Here is a 20,451-nt window from a genome sequence, read left to right as displayed (position 1 = left end):
GCTGGGTCGATTCTGGTGCCCGATCGTTTTGCCCGCTCGATTCTCTTACCTTCCGTCGTTTTTCTTATCTTTTATCAATTCACTTCAATGACAAATAGAGTGGCAAAACGATCGCGTGGTGATCGGACATGTGGGAAATTATCTATCTAACCATCTAAACAGCTCAGAATTCACCCCATGTATTCCCAGCATTAGATTCTCAATGTATTAATATACACCCTAGGTTCTCAACGTGTGGTACGCGTACCCCAGGGGGTACTTCTGATGGTTCCAGGGGGTACTTGGACTTGATATACTTAACCAAGAGTAACAAATTTAGAGTTTTAGAAAATGATAAATCTTATTTAAACACTTTACCCCCGCGCGTACGTATTTCTCCGCCCCTTTTTCCATCCTTTAAAAACCAGGGACGGAGAAACACGTACTTTCCGCGTTCCCGACGCTGTCCGCGCTCCCGCTCGTAAACACGCCGCCCGCCGCTAGTAAAACCGCCGCCGCCCGCTCGCCCGGAGATCAATGAACGGGAAAATCCATTCCCGTTCGTTGATCTAAGCCCCACAATGACCCGCTGCTCTCCTATGGGCAGCGCGATCATTGTGAGAAGAAACTCACGTGTCCAGCTTCCTTATTCTTCCTCCAAGCTTCCGGAAGGAGGCTTGGAGGTCGCAATAAAGCAAAAAGTTACTGTGGCCATCTTGTGGCCAAATAGTAAACTACACCCTACACATTTTTCACATACAAATAAATGACTTTTACACAAAAAATTAACTCATTACCTCCCACACTCCCCATTTTTTTTTTTTTTGTAATTAAAAAAAAATTAAAAAATTTACAATTAAAAAAAATACATAATTAGTTACCTTAGGGACTGAACTTTTTAAATATTTAAGTCAAGAAGGTATAACACTGTTACTTTATAAACTATGGGCTTGTAATTAGGGATGGACGCAAAACTGAAAAAAATGCACCTTTATTTCCAAATGAAATATTGGCGCCAAACATTGTGATAGGGACATAATTTAAACGGTTTTATAACCGGGACAAAAGGGCACATAAATTTCATGGGTTTTAATTACAGTAGCATGCATTATTTAAAAACTATAATGGCCGAAAACTGAAAAATAATTTTTTTTTTCCCCACATTTTTCCTATTTTCCCATTAAAACACATTTAGAAAAAAATAATTCTTGGCATAATGTCCCACCTAAAGAAAGCCTAATTGGTGGCGGAAAAAACAAGATATAGTTCATTTCATTGCGATAAGTAATGATAAAGTTATAGACGAATGAATGGAAGGAGCGCTGAAAGGTGAAAATTGCTCTGGTGGTCAGGGGGTAAAACCCCTCAGTGGTGAAGTGGTTAAACACCATCAAATTAGTATTTTAGCTAATTAAAAACAATAGTAAATGCTTGGAAATTGTTTAGTACTAATTATCATGTACTAAGATTAAATATATATTTGTCAAGGGGTACTTGTGATAATGTTTACTATGCTAGGGGGTACTTGGTGAGTACAGGGTTTTAAAAGGGGTACATACCAATAAAATGTTGAGAAACACTGATATACACAACCTAGCAGTTTTCTCGGAGTTTCCAATCCTTTTTATCGTAACTGGGGAAAAATTGAACATAGGTGTGTGGTGCATTGGTTATATTTTTGAAATGTTACAATTACTCAGAAAAAATGAATTGCAATTCTTGAATTGAACAGATATTTAAAAAAAAAAAACTGTATGGTGAGTGGCCACCTTAAAGAGAAACTCCGACCAAGAATTGAACTTTATCCCAATCAGTAGCTGATACCCCTTTTTACATGAGAAATCTATTCCTTTTCGCAAACAGACCATCAGGGGGCGCTGTATGACTGATATTGTGGCAAAACCCCTCCCACAAAGAAATTCTGAGTACGTACTCTTGGCAGTTTCCTGTCTGTGAACCCTGTTGCACTGTGGGAAATAGCTGTTTACAGCTGTTTTCAACTGCTAAAACAGCAAGCAGCAGCTACATCATCTGCCAGCAGTAAAAATGTCACCATGTGATAAATGTCGGAATATAAATCAGGGATTTAAAATATTTTGCAATGGGCAAACACTGACTAAATCATTTATACATAATTATTGTAAAAATGAAGCACTTTTTTTATTACATCATTTTCACTGGAGTTCCTCTAACACTTCTTCAAACTAGGTTACTATGTTGCACATGCTTGTGTAGCACCCCCCCGTGATGCTCTCCATCTTGTCTTCAGCCAGCCGCACTTCAAAGGACCCGCGCCTGAAGCTTGCTCTCAACCACAATGCATGCTGGGAGCTGTTACCGCAATGCATGCTGGAAGCTGTAGTTTGTAGATGTACATGCATCTCCTGCCATAGAGATGTACACACTACAGCTCCCAGCATGCATTCTGGCCTGGAGCAAGCTTCAGACGTGGGCTCTGTGAAGTACAGCCAGCTGCAGACCCAGCTACAAAGGAGGAAGTATTGGGAGGATGGAGCAGAGGATGGAGCGGAGGATGGATGGTAACAACTACCAGGGTGAGTTAACCCTTTCTTGCTGCCCACTTACACCAACGCTCTGAAATGCGCTCCAGCATGCTCATCCCTGATCACCACAAGAAAACAAAGCAGAAGATTACCTTGCTCTCTGCAGCCAAAATCACCAGACAGCAGGATTCCACCGGACCTGTCCCGCATTCCGATAACGATCCAGAGGTCAGGACTTTGGCGCTCTCTGCAGACAGACTCTGACTGGGGGAGATTCCGGGATCCTGCGCTGTATGGTGACAAACACAAAACCATGTGACACGTGGGAACACGTAAACGCATCGGTGAAATCCCAACGTGCATGTAGGTTTATCTTACCGGTTTTGAGAAGCACCAGGTGGAGGCAGTCGTCTCGGATGTAGGAGACGGCCGCAATGTCATGAATGGGAACCCTGAGAATGATGTCCTCGCCGTCTCTCCAGACCACCTTGACGTTGTACGCCGATAGGCTGATGACGGCATCGTGCTCCTGGGTCAGCTGTGCCGGCAGCTGATGCAGTCTCTGCGGGTGACAGCAGGGGGCAGAAGATGATATACACACATACATATAAGCAGCACATGGGGGGGGGGGGGGGCATTGTTATATTCCCTCATACTCTTTGTAGCGGGGTAGTGCACATTAAATCAGCACAAAGAGACCCAAACGGAGCTAAGTAGGTAAAATTACCCAAGTAGGTTTAGTTAATTACCATAATAAACAGTCTATTTCAAAGGTAATCAATAATTCCATAAGTTTATTAACAAACACAGAACATTTATATCACGCTTTTCTCCTGGCGGACTCAAAGCGCCAGAGCTGCAGCCACTAGGAGGCGCTCAGTAGGCAGTAGCAGTGTTAGGGAGACTTGCCTAAGGTCTCCTACTGAATAGGTGCTGGCTTACTGAACAGGCAGAGCAATTAAAATCTCCCTAAAGGTGCGTACACATGCACTACTGGTTAGAACGACGGGTCAGTCAGACCCTCCTGCTGGGCGGGCGTTCCAGCGACAGTAGTGCGTGTGTACAGTCAGCAGACTGATGAGGCTGTTTCTGAACGAATCGCTCAGTGGATCGTTCAGAAACAGCCTGTTCAGTCTGTCTGACAGACTGTACACACGCACTACTGTCGCTGGAACGCCCGCCCAGCAGGAGGGTCTGACTGACCCGTCGTTCTAACCAGTAGTGCATGTGTACGCATCTTAAAGTGAACCAGAGACGAAGCACCCTCATGTATTTTACCATATACATCAGTGGGAACATTAGAGAAAACAACTACCCTGCTGTCTGTTTCATTTGTAACTGTTCAGCCTGCTTGTTATCAGCCCTGATAAAATCCCTGACTAAGCATTCAGTCTGGCTTTGCTATAATGACTCAGCTATAATGATTCCTGAGCAGAGCCACAAGGGGGCAGGCTTGGGCTTGAAAAGACACCAGAGAACACAGACTCAGCTATAAAAATTCCTGAGCAAAGCCAGACTGAATGCTCAGCCGGGGATTTTATCATGGATGCTAAGAAGCAAGCTGAAAAGTTAAAAATGAAATAGAGAGCAGGCTAGGTGTTTTCTCTAATGTCCCCATTGATATATATGGTAATATACATGAGGGTGCTTCGTCTCTGGTTCCCTTTAGGCTAGTTTCACACCAGGACGTTGCGTTTTAGGGGGCGTTATGGTCGCATAACGTGCCCCTAACGCAATGCCTGGTGCTCTCTAAGGTGGACGTCAGAGTGAGCCGCGTTGTGCAGCTCACTCTGGCGTCCGTGATGCCGTGATGCGTACTCTTGGACGCATGCGGCATCACGTGGTCCCGCCGGCCAATCGCTGCACAGAGCGTCCGCTCCAGGAAGTAAACACTGCACGTCACTGAGTGCAGTGAATATTAATTAGCCATGTGCCTGGCCGCTCTCCCCTCCTCCCCAACGTTACTGAGCATGTGCAAGCAGTCTAACGCGGCTCTGCCGCTTAGAAAGTACTGCATGCAGTACGTTGTCTGGTGGCGCAGCGTTACTAGGTATCGCAACGTGGGCACTGTGAACAGCCCATTGATTTTTCATTGCTGTGCGGTGGGCTGCGTTACAGACTGCTCTAACCTGCGCCTGTAACGTCCCACTGTGAAACCAGCCTAAAAGGCTGAGGGTAATCAGCAGCCCTCATAAGCTGCATACAATAATGTATTATGTAAACAAGATAACAATATACAGAGAAATTGGGAAGCAGCATACAGTGCTTAATATAAAGACAGGCCAGGATGTCTCCCTTCCTCTCCCGGAACGCTGCCATTATTGGGTGAGCAACTCTAAAGGCCCATACACACGTCTGATTTTCGCAAACGACCCGTCGTTTGGACGTCAAATCGGGAGCGTGTAAAGTCTGTCGTTCACCTTATAAGACTGGACAAGCGGATTGCTCAAGTCCAGTCTTATCAGCTGAACGACAGACTTTACACATGCCCGATTTGACGTCCAAACGACGGGTCGCTTGCGAAAATCAGACGTGTGTATGGGCCTTAATTCACTATTATCCGCATTTTGTGACAAGATTTTGCCCTCATCTACTTTCTACATTACAACACATTGTTATTCACTTATTCTACCTCACACGGCACGGATCACTTTAGTGCCATTGTGGTCATTTTTCATAACTGCTTTGTCAAACACTAATTTTACTATTTTTGTATGGGATTTTTTGTATTTTTTGCACATTTTGAGTCATATATGCTCCACTTGCACGATTGCACTGAAGCACTTTATATTAAGCACTGTATGCTGCTTCCCAATTCCTCTGTATATTGTTATCTTGTTTACATAATACATTATTGTATGCAGCTTATGACAGGTGCTGGTTACTCTCAGCCTTTAGGGAGATTTTAATTGCAGTGTTTTGTAATTTGTTTTTATGGGACACGTCCTTAATAAACTCATGGAATTATTGATTACCAGTGTTCTCCCCAGGCTCTTTTAGCCGGGTGCTCCACCCGGCTAGATTTGGTGACCACCCGGCTGTCATCGGCTCACCTCCTCCTATGCTGTAAGCAGAGTTGCCCTGCATTTTCATCTCGTCCCACCCGGCTGCTTTTTCATGCCACCCGGCTACTATTTCATGCCACCCGGCTGGAAAAAAATTCTGGGGATAACACTGGATTACCTTTGAAATGGACTGTTTATTATGGTAATTAACTAAACCCACTTAGGTAATTGTACCTACTTATGCTGGGATTACACGGTACGTTTTTTTTTGTAAGAATCGTTCCGATAGATACCTTCGATGATAAAATTCCGACATGTCCGATGTTCCGCTCGATTCGTTTCCGCTCGATTTGTTATAGAAGTCAATGGAAAAAAAAGAGAAGAAAAACGTGTGGAAGATAAGAGTCGAGCAGAAGATCGAATGGCTAATAGATCTCTTTGTGCTGATTTAAAGTGAACCAGAGACGAAGCACCCTCATGTATTTTACCATATACATCAGTGGGAACATTAGAGAAAACACCTACCCTGCTCTCTGTTTCATTCTGCACTGCTCAGCTTGCTTCTAATCAGACCTGATAAAATCCCCGACTGAGCATTCAGTCTGGCTTTGCTCAGGAATTATTATAGCTCAGTCTGTGTTCTCTCATGTCTTTTAAAGTCCAAGCCTGCCCCCTGCTGGCTCTGCTCAGGAATCATTATAGCTGAGTCATTGTAGCAAAGCCAGACTGAATGCTCAGTTGGGGATTTTATCGGTGCTAATAACAAGCAGACTGAGCAGTGAACGATGAAACAGAGAGCAGGGCAGGTGTTTTCTCTAATGTTCCCACTGATATATATGGTAAAATACATGAGGGTGCTTCATCTCTGGTTCACTTTATTGTTTGTTGAAAGGCCTTAGGGGTAGATCTATGCATTTATTAGTGCTCTATCCTTTGGTTTATGCGGGTAGTGCACACACCTGAGTCCCCTAACACTAAAGCCTTCCACACAAACTAGATGAAAAAGACGACAACGGACGTCTCTTCCGAGAATCTAGCGTGTACAGCAAATCCATACACCTCTGCCTGCAATCAGCCTTTGAGGTATGAGATCTACGCTATAAACTAACCAAACCTATTGGATAAATATTCATGTAAACATTATTATTTAGTATTTATATAGCGCCAACATCTTTCGCAGTACTTTACAGAGTGTATATAGTCTTGGTACTAACTGTCCCTCAGAGGCAGTGGCGTATCTAGAGGGGTTCAGGCATGCCTCGTGCTATGGGCGCCATGCCTGCCCCCTCCATGCTGCACTGCAATACTAGGGGACGCCTCTTACTATCTATACCTCCCACTTCTTATACTGAGGGACATTTCTCATTACCTATACTGGTGGTGTACCTATACTGTGGGGGATGAACAACTCTCCCTCCCTATGCTAAAGGGGGCTATTTATACTGGGGAGACACCTCTAACTACCTGTACTGGGAGGGCAACCAAAACTGGCGAGCTACCTATACTACCCTTAAAAGTGGACCTGAACTCAGAACTCCTCTCTGCTCTAAAAGATACGCAACAGCGTAATAACCTTTAAACAAAAAAAAAAACATTTTATTACAGTTGACAAATCCTTAAATAAATCTGCACAGTTTCTACTTCCTGATTCATGGAAGCAGACATATTGTTTACAGCCTGTACTTTCAAATGGGCTTATCTGCTTATCTGCCATAGGCAGTCATGTGGCACAGGGGGGGGAGGATCAAATTACAACTTTTTTTTTAGGAACTTGCACGTTACCGGGAACCTGTCATCCACACTAAAGCCCAATCTACACGATAACATTCTTTGTATGATTCGATTACGATTCTATTTACGATTCGATTATATCCAACATGTCCGATCGGGATTCGATTCGATGCAATTGCAAATCGGCTCACCTTTGCATTGTCCAGAAGCTGCAGGATTTCCGTGCGACTGGAAGGGTTGAGGTATCCGGGTATAGAGGTCAGCTGCCCTAAATACTGCAAAGACAAAAACAGACATCACAATAGCACAATTCTGCAAAAAAAGCAATACAGGTAGTCCCCGATTGACGATCAAGATAGAAACTTTAGGTTTGTTCTTAACCTGAATCCGTTCTTAAAGGGAACCTGAGATGGGCTGGAGAGAAAAATATTACACATACTTGGGGCTTCCAGACTGGAGGACTTTCCGGGGAGAATTGCGGAGGATCCAGACGGAGCATCAGGGCGGCGACGGTGCGATCAGCCTGGAGGTGGCTGGAGGAAGCCCCATGTACATATTTGTTTTTCCCCCAGCCCATCTCAGGTACACTTTAACCTCCCTGGCGGTAAGCCCGAGCTGAGCTCGGGCTATGCCGCGCAGGGGGAGATCTCAGCCCCTGGTGGGGCGATTTTTATTCTGTAAATTGCTGTGCGCGCAGCCAGCACTTTGCTAGCCGCGCGCACAGCTTGATCACCGCCGCTCTGCGGCGATCGGCCGCACGCAGCGGCGAAAGAGGGCCCCCCCCCCCCCCCCGCCAGAGCCCTGCGCTGCCCGGACCAATGAGTTCCGGGCAGCGCTATGGGCTGGATCGGAGGTGTCTGACGTCAGGACGTCGGCTGACGTCCATGACGTCATCCCGATCGTCGCCATGGCGACAGGAGAAGCCAAACAGGGGAACGCGTTGTATACGCGTTCCCCTGTTTGCTATAGATGCCGGCGACGATCGCACTAGAGGGACACATGCGCCCTCTAGTGGTGTTTCATGTAGCTACCACTCTGGTAGCTTTACATGAAACAAAAAAAAAATTTTTTTTTAAAAAAGTTTTTTTGCCAATTTGGCAAAAAAAATTAACCGCCAGGGAGGTTAAGTCAGAACACTGTGCCATCTCTGTCCCTCTGTGCCCTCAGTGTACCCATCTGTTCCAGTTCAGCATCCACTGTGCCACCTCTGTACCCAAGGCCAGTTCTAGACTTTTTGCTGCCTGTGGCAAACTTGTGAGGATGCTCCCCCCTACCCGATTTGGAATGATCGCAGAGCACCCGACAATTTACTCTGCTTCATTTAATGTTCTCACATGACATGCTGCAGCTCAACACAATAGCACACTGGCTGGCTGTGAGTCTGTGACAAACAAACAAACTGCTCCCCCTGAGCCAATCACCCATCCTCCATTCCTCCTCAGCCAGGACAGCAGTGCCACTTCCTCCCCTTCTGCTGTGCAAGTCAACTGAAACGCTGCTGCTCTCCTGCCTCCCCCCTTCTCAATCACTGTCAGACTCCTCACACAGCACAACAAGCTGCTTTTCCCCAATGCTGCTCTCCTGCCTCTCCCCTCCTCACTCACTCAGACTTCTCACACAGCACAACAAGCTGCTTTTCCCCAATGATGACCTCTTCATCTGTAATCTCTGTGCTTGATGCAAATGTTTCACCTTGCTTCATGAGAGAACCGGCCGTGTTTGTACCACCATCCCCTCCCCCATTTGTGCCTTTACCTGTCCTAGTGATGCCCGTAATGTACTCATTTTGCTTACACCACATTTCATGTAAATTTTCGCAATTACGATTTTTAAATTGATTACATGTAATTCACGCAAATTTCCAGAGGCTCCCAGCGCTGGATCACGGGTTTGTTTTAAAATGTATGAGATGTGTATGCAGAACGCGCTATATAGTACTGCAGCAATATGTTATTTTAGACCCGGTTCACACTTGCGGTGGCCCTCCGGAATCGCCGTGCCGGAGCCGCACCGCCTGCAGAACGGACGGAACGGACGCACGGCATAGCAATTAAAGCCTATGCGTCCGTTCACATGGGTCCGTTCTGCAGAACCGGAGCCGGACCGGATCCGGGCCGGATCCGGACTCCGGCCTCCGTTCCAACATGCGCTATTTTTTCATCCGGCCCCTCCGGCAGCCGTATCCGGGGCGGAGCCGGACTGCACCATCCGGCCAATACAAACAAATGGGAACCGGAGGCCGCACAACACACTGGCTGAGAAATCCGGATGTTCTACCCCACTTCCTATGCGGATTTTTGCGGCGATATTGGCTGGGGACACATGGGCAAGCATTTTGGAGTGGAGCAGCACGAGCTGGAGGTGTTGGCAGGATGTTGGCAGCATGTCGGAGGTGGAGGTGAGTGCTAAACAGCAGAGGGCCTGATTCCACAGGTCCCCCTTCTGCTGACCTCCCAGACCCCAACATTTTTTTTTTTTTTTTTTTTACGTTAACTTTGCCAAACGGATCCGGATCGCATCCTGATTACCACCTGATGCAACCTGACCGGATCCGGATCAGAACCGTACGGTTCCGATCCGGATCCGGTCCGGATCCGGTCAGGTCATCCGGTCCGTTTGGCAAACAACCGCTAATGTGAACCGGGCCTTTACAGAGGTTTTTTTTTCTTTGATTTTTTTTACTATAGTTTTTTTTAAAAAAAAACCTACACAGTCTTGACATGTTCCCATTTTTGGACCATTCGTATCGGCAGATAATTCGTAAGTCAGGGACTACCTGTACATCACTGTTATTTTATGCCTCCAAAATAAGCCATACATTCAATTCTCAATCCATACATCACTATCCTCATACACATTTTAGCTGCTCTCTCTACGATCAGATCTGACGCAGGTGAGGGTTTTTCCACCTGACATGCCTGACATGTGCATGACGCCGTGCTCATGCGCAGAGAGTGCCCGGCAACAGGAGCACGATCCAGGACGCGCACTGCCGGGCCAGCGCAGGCGTACTACTCCGGGTCATAGCGACCCGGAAGTAGTACATGGCCCAGAGAGATTCGCCCGGCGAACAGTTCGGGCCATCTCTAACAGACACCTTTTGAAAGAATCTGGTCCAAGTTCTGAGGACCACACTGGCTCTATCTGAATAAATCAGAATCTCTCCTTAAAGGGAACCTGAAGTGAGAAGTATATGGAGGCTGCCATAGTTATTTCCTTTTAAACAATACCAGTTGCCTGGCTGTCCTGCTGATCCTCTGTCTCTAATACTTTTAGCCATAGACCCTGAACAAGCATATGCAGATCAGATGTTTCTGACAATATTGTCAAATTTAAATCGTCAAAAGGTATCCCCAGATGCGCTCCTCTGGCATTACGTTGAAGAGCAAACACAATCGGCCTACCAGAGCACAGGCAGGCTAAGACATACTTGTTTTGCAGAGACCAGCACACTCGAAACAATAAAACTGAAAAGTAATCTTTACTTCATCCAGTGAGTTTTCAAATGCAGTTTCTTGCAATTAAAAATGTAGTGAATGAAGTAAAGATTACCTTTCAGTTATATTGTGTTCAGTGTGCTGGTCTCTGCAAAACAATTATTGTCAGATCTGACAAGATTAGCCACATGCTTGTTTCAGGTGTGTGATTCAGACACTACTGCAGCCAAAGAGATCAGCAGGATGCCAGGCAACTGGTATTGCTTAAAAGTATATAACTATGGCAGCCTCCATATCCCTCTTACTTTAGGCTCCATTTAACGCACAGCACAGCACAATATCCAGACATTAGAGGGCGCCTCACCTTGATTTCCTTCTCGATGTAATCGTTCAGCAGCACATCAGGCTCCACACGGTGTTCGGTCGGTGACAGGGATACGGTATGGAGCAGCCTCCGCTCCGTCACCTTCTCCTGGGCTTTCTTGTCCCGCCCCTTCTCTCCCTTCAGGAAGACTCGTTTAAACGGAGACACGATTCCAGGCTGCTGGGAGGAAGACACCACATATTGTACCATTAATACTGCATGTCGCTATCACACATCATCTGTCAGCAATACAAAGCCCCGCCTAACCTGTAATGTGGACCCAAACTCTGCATCTGTCAATACAAAGCCACGCCTAACCTGTAACATGGACCCGAACTCTGCATCTGTCATCAATACAAAGTCACGCCTATCCTGTAATATGGACCCGAACTCTGCCTCTGTCAGCAATACAAAGCCACGCCTATCCTGTAATGTAGTCTCGAACTCTGCATCTGTCAATACAAAGCCACGCCTATCCTGTAATGTAGACCCGAACTCTGCATCTGTCAACAATACAAAGCCCCGCCTAACCTGTAAGATGGACCCAAACTCTGCATCTGTCAACAATACAAAGCCCCGCCTAACCTGTAACGTGGACCCGAACTCTGCCTCTGTCAGCAATACAAAGCCACGCCTAACCTGTAAGATGGACCCAAACTCTGCATCTGTCAGCAAAACAAAGCCACGCCTAACCTGTAAGATGGACCCAAACTCTGCCTCTGTCATCAATACAAAGCCACGTCTAACCTGTAAGATGGACCCGAACTCTGCATTTGTCATCAATACAAAGCCACGCCTAACCTGTAACATGGACCCGAACTCTGCATTTGTCATCAATACAAAGCCACGCCTAACCTGTAACATGGACCCGAACTCTGCATTTGTCATCAATACAAAGCCACGCCTATCCTGTAACATGGACCCGAACTCAGCCTCTGTCATTAATACAAAGCCACGCCTATCCTGTAACATGATCCCGAACTCTGCCTCTGTCATTAATACAAAGCCACGCCTATCCTGTAACATGAACCCGAACTCTGCCTCTGTCATTAATACAAAGCCACGCCTATCCTGTAACATGAACCCGAACTCTGCATCTGTCATTAATACAAAGCCACGCCTATCCTGTAACATGAACCCGAACTCAGCCTCTGTCATTAATACAAAGCCACGCCTATCCTGTAACATGAACCCGAACTCAGCCTCTGTCATTAATACAAAGCCACGCCTATCCTGTAACATGAACCCGAACTCTGCATCTGTCAGCAATACAAAGCCACGCCTATCCTGTAACATGAACCCGAACTCTGCATCTGTCAGCAATACAAAGCCACGCCTATCCTGTAACATGAACCCGAACTCTGCATCTGTCAGCAATACAAAGCCACGCCTATCCTGTAACATGGACCCGAACTCAGCCTCTGTCATCAAAGCCACGCCTATCCTGTAACATGAACCCGAACTCTGCCTGTCATTAATACAAAGCCACGCCTATCCTGTAACATGAACCCAAACTCTGCATCTGTCATCAATACAAAGCCACGTCTATCCTGTAACATGAACCCAAACTCTGCCTCTGTCAGCAATACAAAGCCACGCCTATCCTGTAACATGGACCCGAACTCTGCATCTGTCAGCAGTACAAATACGGTAAATTCTAAATAATAATAATTTCAAGATGATGCCATTTTTATGCCCGTGTAGAAATGTATCCAGCGGTTACCTTTGATCAGTCCATTTACAAACTACACACATTGATACTCAATAGGAATACAATTCTACATCAGTTTGGAATTATCATGTCACTGATCATCCCTTGAGGCCCCCCAGTAGAGCGTCAGTAGATCACAACACATGTAGCAGCTGACAGCACTGAGGTTTGTTATCAGTGCAGCAGCTGTGCCACACCTCAGCACAGGAAGTGAAAGCCATACAGCGGTACCACTTCTCTATTCTGACCACTTTTCCGCCCAGCAGGTGACACACAGGGCGGCAGAGCGTGGGAAGAACCACCATAGAGGCTGCAGTCTGCAAGCTGAGGAGAAAGCTAAAGAAGTACTCCACTACCTCAGGCCATACAATGGTGTGGGAGGAGGCAGATGAGGCCTGTAAACCAGTGTGGTGGTCCATTCATTAAAGAGGACCTGTAGTGAAAATAACAATGAATAAAATTGCTTATTGCTTACAATATTCATTTATAGATTATTTAGTCAGTGTTTGCCCATTGTAAAATCTTTCCTCTCCCGATTTACATTCTGACATTTACCACAGGTGGTGACATCTTTAGTTCTGTCAGGTGATTTGTATGGAATGTTCGTTATTGAGAGTTCTGTGCACAGAGAGAGAATACTAGTTGCTTGGCAGTTGGAAAAAGCTGTTACTTCTCACAATGCAACGAGGTTCACAGTCCGCAAACTGTCAGGACCATGGTCATGACATCACACTGTGGGAGGGGTTTCACCACAATATCAGCCATACAGAGCCCCCTGATGATCTGTTTGTGAAAATGAATAGATTTCTCATGGGAAAGGGGGTATCAGCTACTGATTCGGATGAAGTTCAAGCCTCAGTTAAAGTTCCTCTTTAACATTTGAAATTGAAAAAGCAAGATACTTACCTCGGTCACCCTGTCGCTCACCACCTCGTTGTTCCAGCGATGGGAACCACTGATGTTCCCATCCTCACTCCTGTATTAGAATGAGTGCTGCCCCACTGTGCAGTAGCACAGAATCCCTGTTTGTCGACAAGCTTCAGAGGGTCCCAGCTCTGGAGGAATATTCAGAGGCAAGTATCCAAACTGGGCACTTTTCCCCCTTCGGGTACACTTTAACCTCCTTAGCAGTAACCCCAAGTAAGACTCAGGCCGGAAATCCGCAGCAGAGCGATAATCCCGAGCTTGACTCGGGGCAGGCCCTGGGAGATATGGGTACAGCGCCATCCGGTGGATGGAGGGAGAATTGCAGCTCTGGATCGCAGGAATGTCAGTGCAGGGCTGCCGCAGATCTCTATGCGGTATGATTTTTTCCTGCTTTTAGAGTCTGACAGCTTGTGAAAAAATTGTAACGCCTTTAGACCTTAACCACTTTGTCCTCCTTGACGTATAAAAACGTCAAGGAGGACAGGCGCGCTCCCGCGCCCGATCGCGCACGCGCACTCCCGGCCGTGGATTCGGTAGCCACGGAATCAATGTATCGGGCTATGGAGCCCGATCGCTGATTCCTCTCCCCTGCTGAAAAAGCAACAGCTTCTCTCGGAAGCTTCGCTTTTTCTGAAGCTATGTCCCTCTAAGCGTACATTGTACGCTTAGAGTGACGTCATGTAAACAAACTCAAGATTGCCATCTTGTGGCCAAAAAGTAAAACTACAAGTAAAAGTTAAAAAACATTACAATACACAAATATTTCCCCAAATAAAACACTTTTATATCCCACCCTCCCAAAAATGCCCACATAAAATGTTTAATAAAAAAAAAAAAAAACACATTACTATAAAAAAACAAAACAAAAAAACACAAATATTTACCTAAGGGTCTAAACTTTTTAAATATCTATATAAAGATGAAATATTTCTCTCTATTTTTTTCTTATAAGCTTGTAAATAGTGATGAATGCAAAACGGAAAAAATGCTCTTTTATTTCCAAATAAAATATTGTCGCGATACATTGTGATAGGGACATAATTTAAACGGTTTAATAACCGGAACAAATGGGCAAATACAATACGTGGGTTTTAATATAGAGGCATGTATTATTTTAAAACTATAATGGCCGAAAACTGACAAATGAATTTTTTCATTTTTTTTCTTATTCTTACTGTTAAAATGCATTTACAGTAAGGTAGCTCTTAGCAAAATGTACCCCCCAAAGAAAGCCTAATTGGTGGCGGAAAAAACAAGATATAGATCAGTTCATTGTGATAAGTAGTGATAAAGTTATAGGCTAATGAATGGGAGGTGAACATTGCTCGGATGCATAAAGTGAAAACGACTGAGAGCTTAAGTGGTTAATAGCTGGATGTAATCATACCGCCAGGGAGATTAAATGACAAATGTAATGAGAGGTAGGCCTGAACGATTTTAGGAAAAAATTGAATTGAGCAATTTCTGTTCAAAATTACGATTTCGATTAGATACACGATTTCCTTCAAATCAAGCTTTGTCCCCCCCCCCCCCCCCCCCCCTTTGTGCCTGTTTGTTCCCACTCTGTCCCCCTGTCTCTCCTTGTGCTCCCTTTGCCTCTTCATGCCTCCTCCGGGTCTCTCTCTTGCCTCCTTTGTGTCTCTGTGCCCACGCTGTCTCTCTCTGTGCCTCCTCTGTCCCCCAAGTTGCATCAGTTCTGGACAAAGCTTCAAGCACGAGTCCAGCGATGCCCGTCTATCCACTTTGCCTCCTGCAGGCTCTAATGCACGGCATACTTCCTTGCCAAGCACAAGAAACGGCAGAGAGCGATAGAGGATGGAAGGCATGTCCAACGCTGCGGGCCGCAAGCACTGGGACTTTGGGAAAGTTTGAAGGCGTTTCTTCAAACTTCCCCATGTGGAAATGACGTGGTCGTGACATTTGCCGCTTTGACGATTCTGAAATTGTGCTCTTGGTGATCGCGATTTCGATTTAAATTCGATTTATCTTTCAGGCCTAATGAGAGGTATATGGAGGCTGCCATATTTATTTCCTTTTAACAATGCCAGTTGCCTGGCAGCCCTGCTGATCTATTTGGTTGCAGCCTCCATAGAAGCGCATCTGCGCGAAAACGGCTGTAAGGCTCTCATCCCCCAGCACCCACTGCACAGCTTTACCAGCAAACTGGTATGTTACGTCTCAATATGCATAAATTTGAATCCACGATGTTGCACCATGTCTTATGAATAAACAAGCAGTTTACAGCAGTGCCAGCATTTCTCATCCTTTTCTCTGCCTGCATATGATGTCTATCTGAGCCTGAGCACGGTGGTCTAGCTGCATCGCACCGGATACCTGGTCTGCACCCCTGCAACCCTCCCTCCACCCCTAGCTGCAGTGCCAGCACCTTTCTATTCTACCTTCATTTGTGATCTATTTGGTTGCAGTAGTGTCTGAATCACACCAGAAACAAGCATGCAGCTAATCCAGTCAGATCTGACAATGTCAGAAACACCTGATTTGCTGCATGCTTGTTCAGGGTCTATGGCACAGGTGTGGAACTCCAGGCCTGGAGGGCCAGATCCAGGCCAGTGTTTAGCATGGACTAAGAAAGAAAGGAATGTGTTCTACCTGATGGACCGCACCTTTCCTGATTCAGACCCATCAATTCATTTGAGATGTGTCAAAAATGTGTGAAAATTTTGGCCCTCGTAGGACCGGTTTGACATCCCTGCTCTATGGATAAATAGAGGCAGAGGACGAGCAGGATAGCCTGGCAACTGGCATTGCTTAACCACTTCACTACCCTGGTCAATTTCACAGTTCAGCTCAGCACTGATGGCTTTGTCAATAACTTTATCAATAATTACCACAACTAAAATATAATACAATCATAATATAATACAATCATAATGTAATACAAATATATATATATATATATATATATATATATATATATATATATATATATATATATATATATATATATATATATATATATATATATATATTTTTTTTTTTTTTTTTTTTTTATTATTTTTTTTTCAGGTTAAATGAGGCTTTTTGTGGCGGATATTGGTTATTAGTAATTACCTTATTTTCTATGCATTTTAAAAGGAAAATAAGGAAAAAAGTAAGGTTTATACAGTTCTATTGTACATTACACCCACACATTTTATTTGTCTATTCCTCCTGTTTATTTAAACAGTTCATTTGTTTCGATGATGTATTAGATGTAACAATTGAGCAAGGTATACAATCTGCTACTGTCTGCTCCTGGAATGTGTATTTTACACTAGTTTACTAATTACCTCTGCCACTGAATTCCCTGGGAGGAAAAGAGGGGGTTTTGCAGTCATTCCTTTACAACTCTGTAGTGATGTTATCAGGTCAGAAATAAACAAACAGTGTTATGTAAGATTTTGTAGGAAGGAGAGTGCAGAGACTTATTTTAAGGTCATAGGGACAGAAAGTCGTTAAAAGGAAATAAATATGGCAGCCTCCATATCCCACTTGTTACAGTTGTCCTTTAAGATTGCTGCAGATAAACATGGAGCAGTCAGCTCCATGCGTTCTGCATCCGACGCTGCCATGGTGCATGACCCCTGCATGTACATCTTTGCTAGACGCTGCATACAGCCGCTCCCCACCACACCAAGTGTCCACCACTGACACTCATGTAGGCTCAAGAACCGCCATTCAGTTATATTACATAACAACCAGTCCTTCCCCTAGCAGATCACAACAAAATTCAAGCTACTGTGGTTTGCCTTTGAAGTCTCCGCCCCTCCAGGTCCCGCTTAGATCTCTAACGTTCTGCATACATATTCCACGAACCACCCTCTTCATCAATGTATATTAGCACGTAGCCCCACCCTCCAGGTGATACTAATGCTACGTACACACATGCGACAACGATCGTTCGTTGTCAACGACGAACAAACTTTTAATTGACGAAAGAACGACCTAAGTAAAGTTAGTTGTAAAAGGTGTGTAACGATCTGATCGTTAGAACGAACGTTACATCACGTAAAAGCACCTATTGCGCTTGCGCATAAAAATGAAAAGTTCCATGGAGAAATAGTGAAATGCGCATGTCAAGCCTGGTACGAACGATCGTTTCCAACGATGTACTACTTTTGCAAACGATCGTCTTGGGAAAAATTCGCCAAGATAGATCGTTCGTTTTGAACGATCTAGCTCGTCCGTCGTTCGACTTCATGGTCGTTGGCTGCTTTTTTTCAAACGATCGTCGTTTGAAATGATCGGGGAACGATCGTTTCAAACGACTATAGTCGCATGTGTGTACGCACCTTTAGCCTGGGCTGTGTAGCTATGCAGAATTCTCCTCCCAGAGCATTCTGGGAGACTAGGAATTATTTTCACTGATTTTGGAATTCTCAAGAAACAAACATTCTGCAGAGATCACCTGGCAGAACTAAAGATGTCGGCACCAGTGATCAGTTTCAGCGTGTAAAACCGGGAGAGGAAACATTTTACAATGGACAAACACGGACTAAACAATTTATAAATGAATATTAGGAACGCTATACTAATACTGGGTAGGATCTTCCTTTATTGCGTAGAGGGAACCTAAACTGAGAGGAATATCGATGTTTCCTTTCAAACAATACCAGTTGGCAGTTCTGCTGATCTCTTTGGCTGCAGTAGTGGCTGAATCACACACCTGAAACAAGCATGCAGCTAATCCAGTCTGACTTCAGTCAGAGCACCTGATCTGCATGCTTGTTCAGGGGCTGTGGCTAAAAGTATTAGAGTCACAGGATCAGCAGGAGAGTCAGGCAACTGGTATTATTGCAAAAGGACAAATCCATATCCTTCTCAGTTTAGGTTCCCTTTAAAGAGGAACTTTAACCAATAAGTGTACTTCATCCCAATCAGTAGCTGATACGCTATTTCCCATGAGAAATCTTTACCTTTTCTCAAATAGATCATCAGGGGGGTCTGTTTGGCTGATATTGTGGTGAAACCCCTCCCACAGTGTGATGTCATGGCCATGGCCCTGACTGTTTGCCGTCTGTGAACCTCGTTGCATTGTGGGAAATAACAGCTTTTTCCAATGGCCAAGCAAGCAGTATCTCCCTCTGTGCATAGAACTCTCAGTAACGAACATTCTGTACAGATCACCTGGCAGAACTAAAGATGCCACCACCAGTGATACATTTCAGAATGTAAATCAGGGAGAGGAAAGATTTTACAATGGGCAAACACTGACTGAAGTATTTATAAATGAATATTTAGGAAAAGTATAATATTACTGGTTAGGGCCTCCTTATGCCCTCATAACAGTCTCAGTTCTTTCTGTCACGGATTCCACATAATTATAGAAACATTCCTTTGGTATTCTGTTCCCTGCTGACATATAACACATGACCTTCCATTTAATGGCTTGGTCAGTCATGGTTTTCTAGAAGTGGAGAAAGAAATACTTCCTTGCAACCACTTGTGTAATTGGCTTTATAGCTTTCCTAAAACTTTAGCATGTTCAGAAACATCCAGGTTCCACTGCAGCAGAGGAGCACCCCTCCATAGGCAAGTATGTCTACCACCCCAACTCCCACAGGCTCACTATTACAATCTACCCTTATGTGGTGGTTCATTTCACATTATTTCACGTACAGGTATTCGGGTCTCTTCAAGCTATACCTGTCAGGACCTATAAGGGAACATGAAGTGAGAGAGATATGGAGGATGCCATACCCATTTCCTTTTAAACAATACCAGTTGCCTGACTGTCCTGCTGATCCTCTGCCTCTGTCAGAAACATGCATGCAGCTAACCCACTCACATTTCAGTCAAACACATCTGATCTACACACTTGTTCGGGATCTATGGCTACAAGTATTAGAAGCAAAGGATCAGCAGGACAGCCAGGCAATGTGCATTATTTAAAAGCGCAGACAACATTTTCCATGAGGATGGTAATCTGCAGCTCTGGAAGTCTGTGCTACAGGAAGTGGGTGGAGCTGAACCAGGAAGTGTATGTCCAGTCACTTTAAAAATAGACATTAGAAAATTCAAAAAGCTTCTATGTCAATAAATGCAAGCACATTATATTCTATACACTATACATCCTGCAGATTGCAGCACTATATTCAAGGCTTTCCTCTGCCGGTGACCTACCTGCTTATCATCTCTGCACTGTGTGACACAAGAGCACCCCTACTACTGCCCCACCGATAACCCCTATCGCCTACCTCTCTCTCCATATGTTAGCGCTGCAGCCTGGGATCTCACAGCCACAAAGCACACAAAACCACACCAGCCTCGTGCCCCAGAGCTGACGCTCACAGGTTGTTTGTACACTGAACAGCACACACAGGAAGATGTGCAACCACAATTTCCTCTGATTGATGCTCCGATACAGCGACACAAACACACGTGATGCTCTGAGCACAGACAGGCGGGAGGCTGCCGCAACCGGCACAGCAAATAAAGGGGGACTCCATCCACAATCTAATGCCACAAAAAACAAAGTCCCACAGACACAGCGCCAGTTCCCCGGCTATACCGCTCCAGTTCCAGGCTGAGGGAGTCTGAGTAGATTCCTGCAGAAGGGCTGTGGGAAAATGGTGTCTGAAGCCAAGAACTGGAGTCTATTTGTGTCCCCACATTACAGTTAGCTCCGCCCACACCCTATCATGGCCACACCCATTTTTCTCTGCGCGTCCCACTCAATCCTATACCAGTCCAGCCTCTCTGTCAAACTTGAGAACATCTTGTTGCTCTCGAATCAAAAGATTTACCCACCACTGAGTTAGAGTTATATGGAGGCTGCCATATTTATTTTCTT

The 20,451-nt window shown here is 45.1% G+C and overlaps 1 protein-coding gene across 2 annotated transcripts in view; it reads right to left on the bottom strand.

The window, feature by feature from the left end:
- CCM2 (CCM2 scaffold protein) overlaps window positions 1-20,451 on the bottom strand; it is a 50,837-nt gene that overhangs the window by 12,481 nt on the left and 17,905 nt on the right. Inside the window, exons 3-6 of one of the 2 annotated variants that reach the window (XM_068235199.1) lie at window positions 11,021-11,200; window positions 7,411-7,494; window positions 2,862-3,045; window positions 2,636-2,772 (exon numbers count right to left, since the gene is read on the bottom strand). In XM_068235199.1, the coding sequence (XP_068091300.1) occupies window positions 2,636-2,772; window positions 2,862-3,045; window positions 7,411-7,494; window positions 11,021-11,200 (585 nt within the window). The remainder of the gene's footprint in view (window positions 1-2,635; window positions 2,773-2,861; window positions 3,046-7,410; window positions 7,495-11,020; window positions 11,201-20,451) is intronic. The other variant, XM_068235200.1, reaches the window with a different exon arrangement.

This window comes from Hyperolius riggenbachi, chromosome 5, assembly GCF_040937935.1.
Source record: "Hyperolius riggenbachi isolate aHypRig1 chromosome 5, aHypRig1.pri, whole genome shotgun sequence".
NCBI lineage: Eukaryota > Metazoa > Chordata > Amphibia > Anura > Hyperoliidae > Hyperolius > Hyperolius riggenbachi.
The sequence above is the reverse complement of the archived record's forward strand: the minus strand, read 5'-3'. Positions and strand labels throughout refer to the sequence as shown.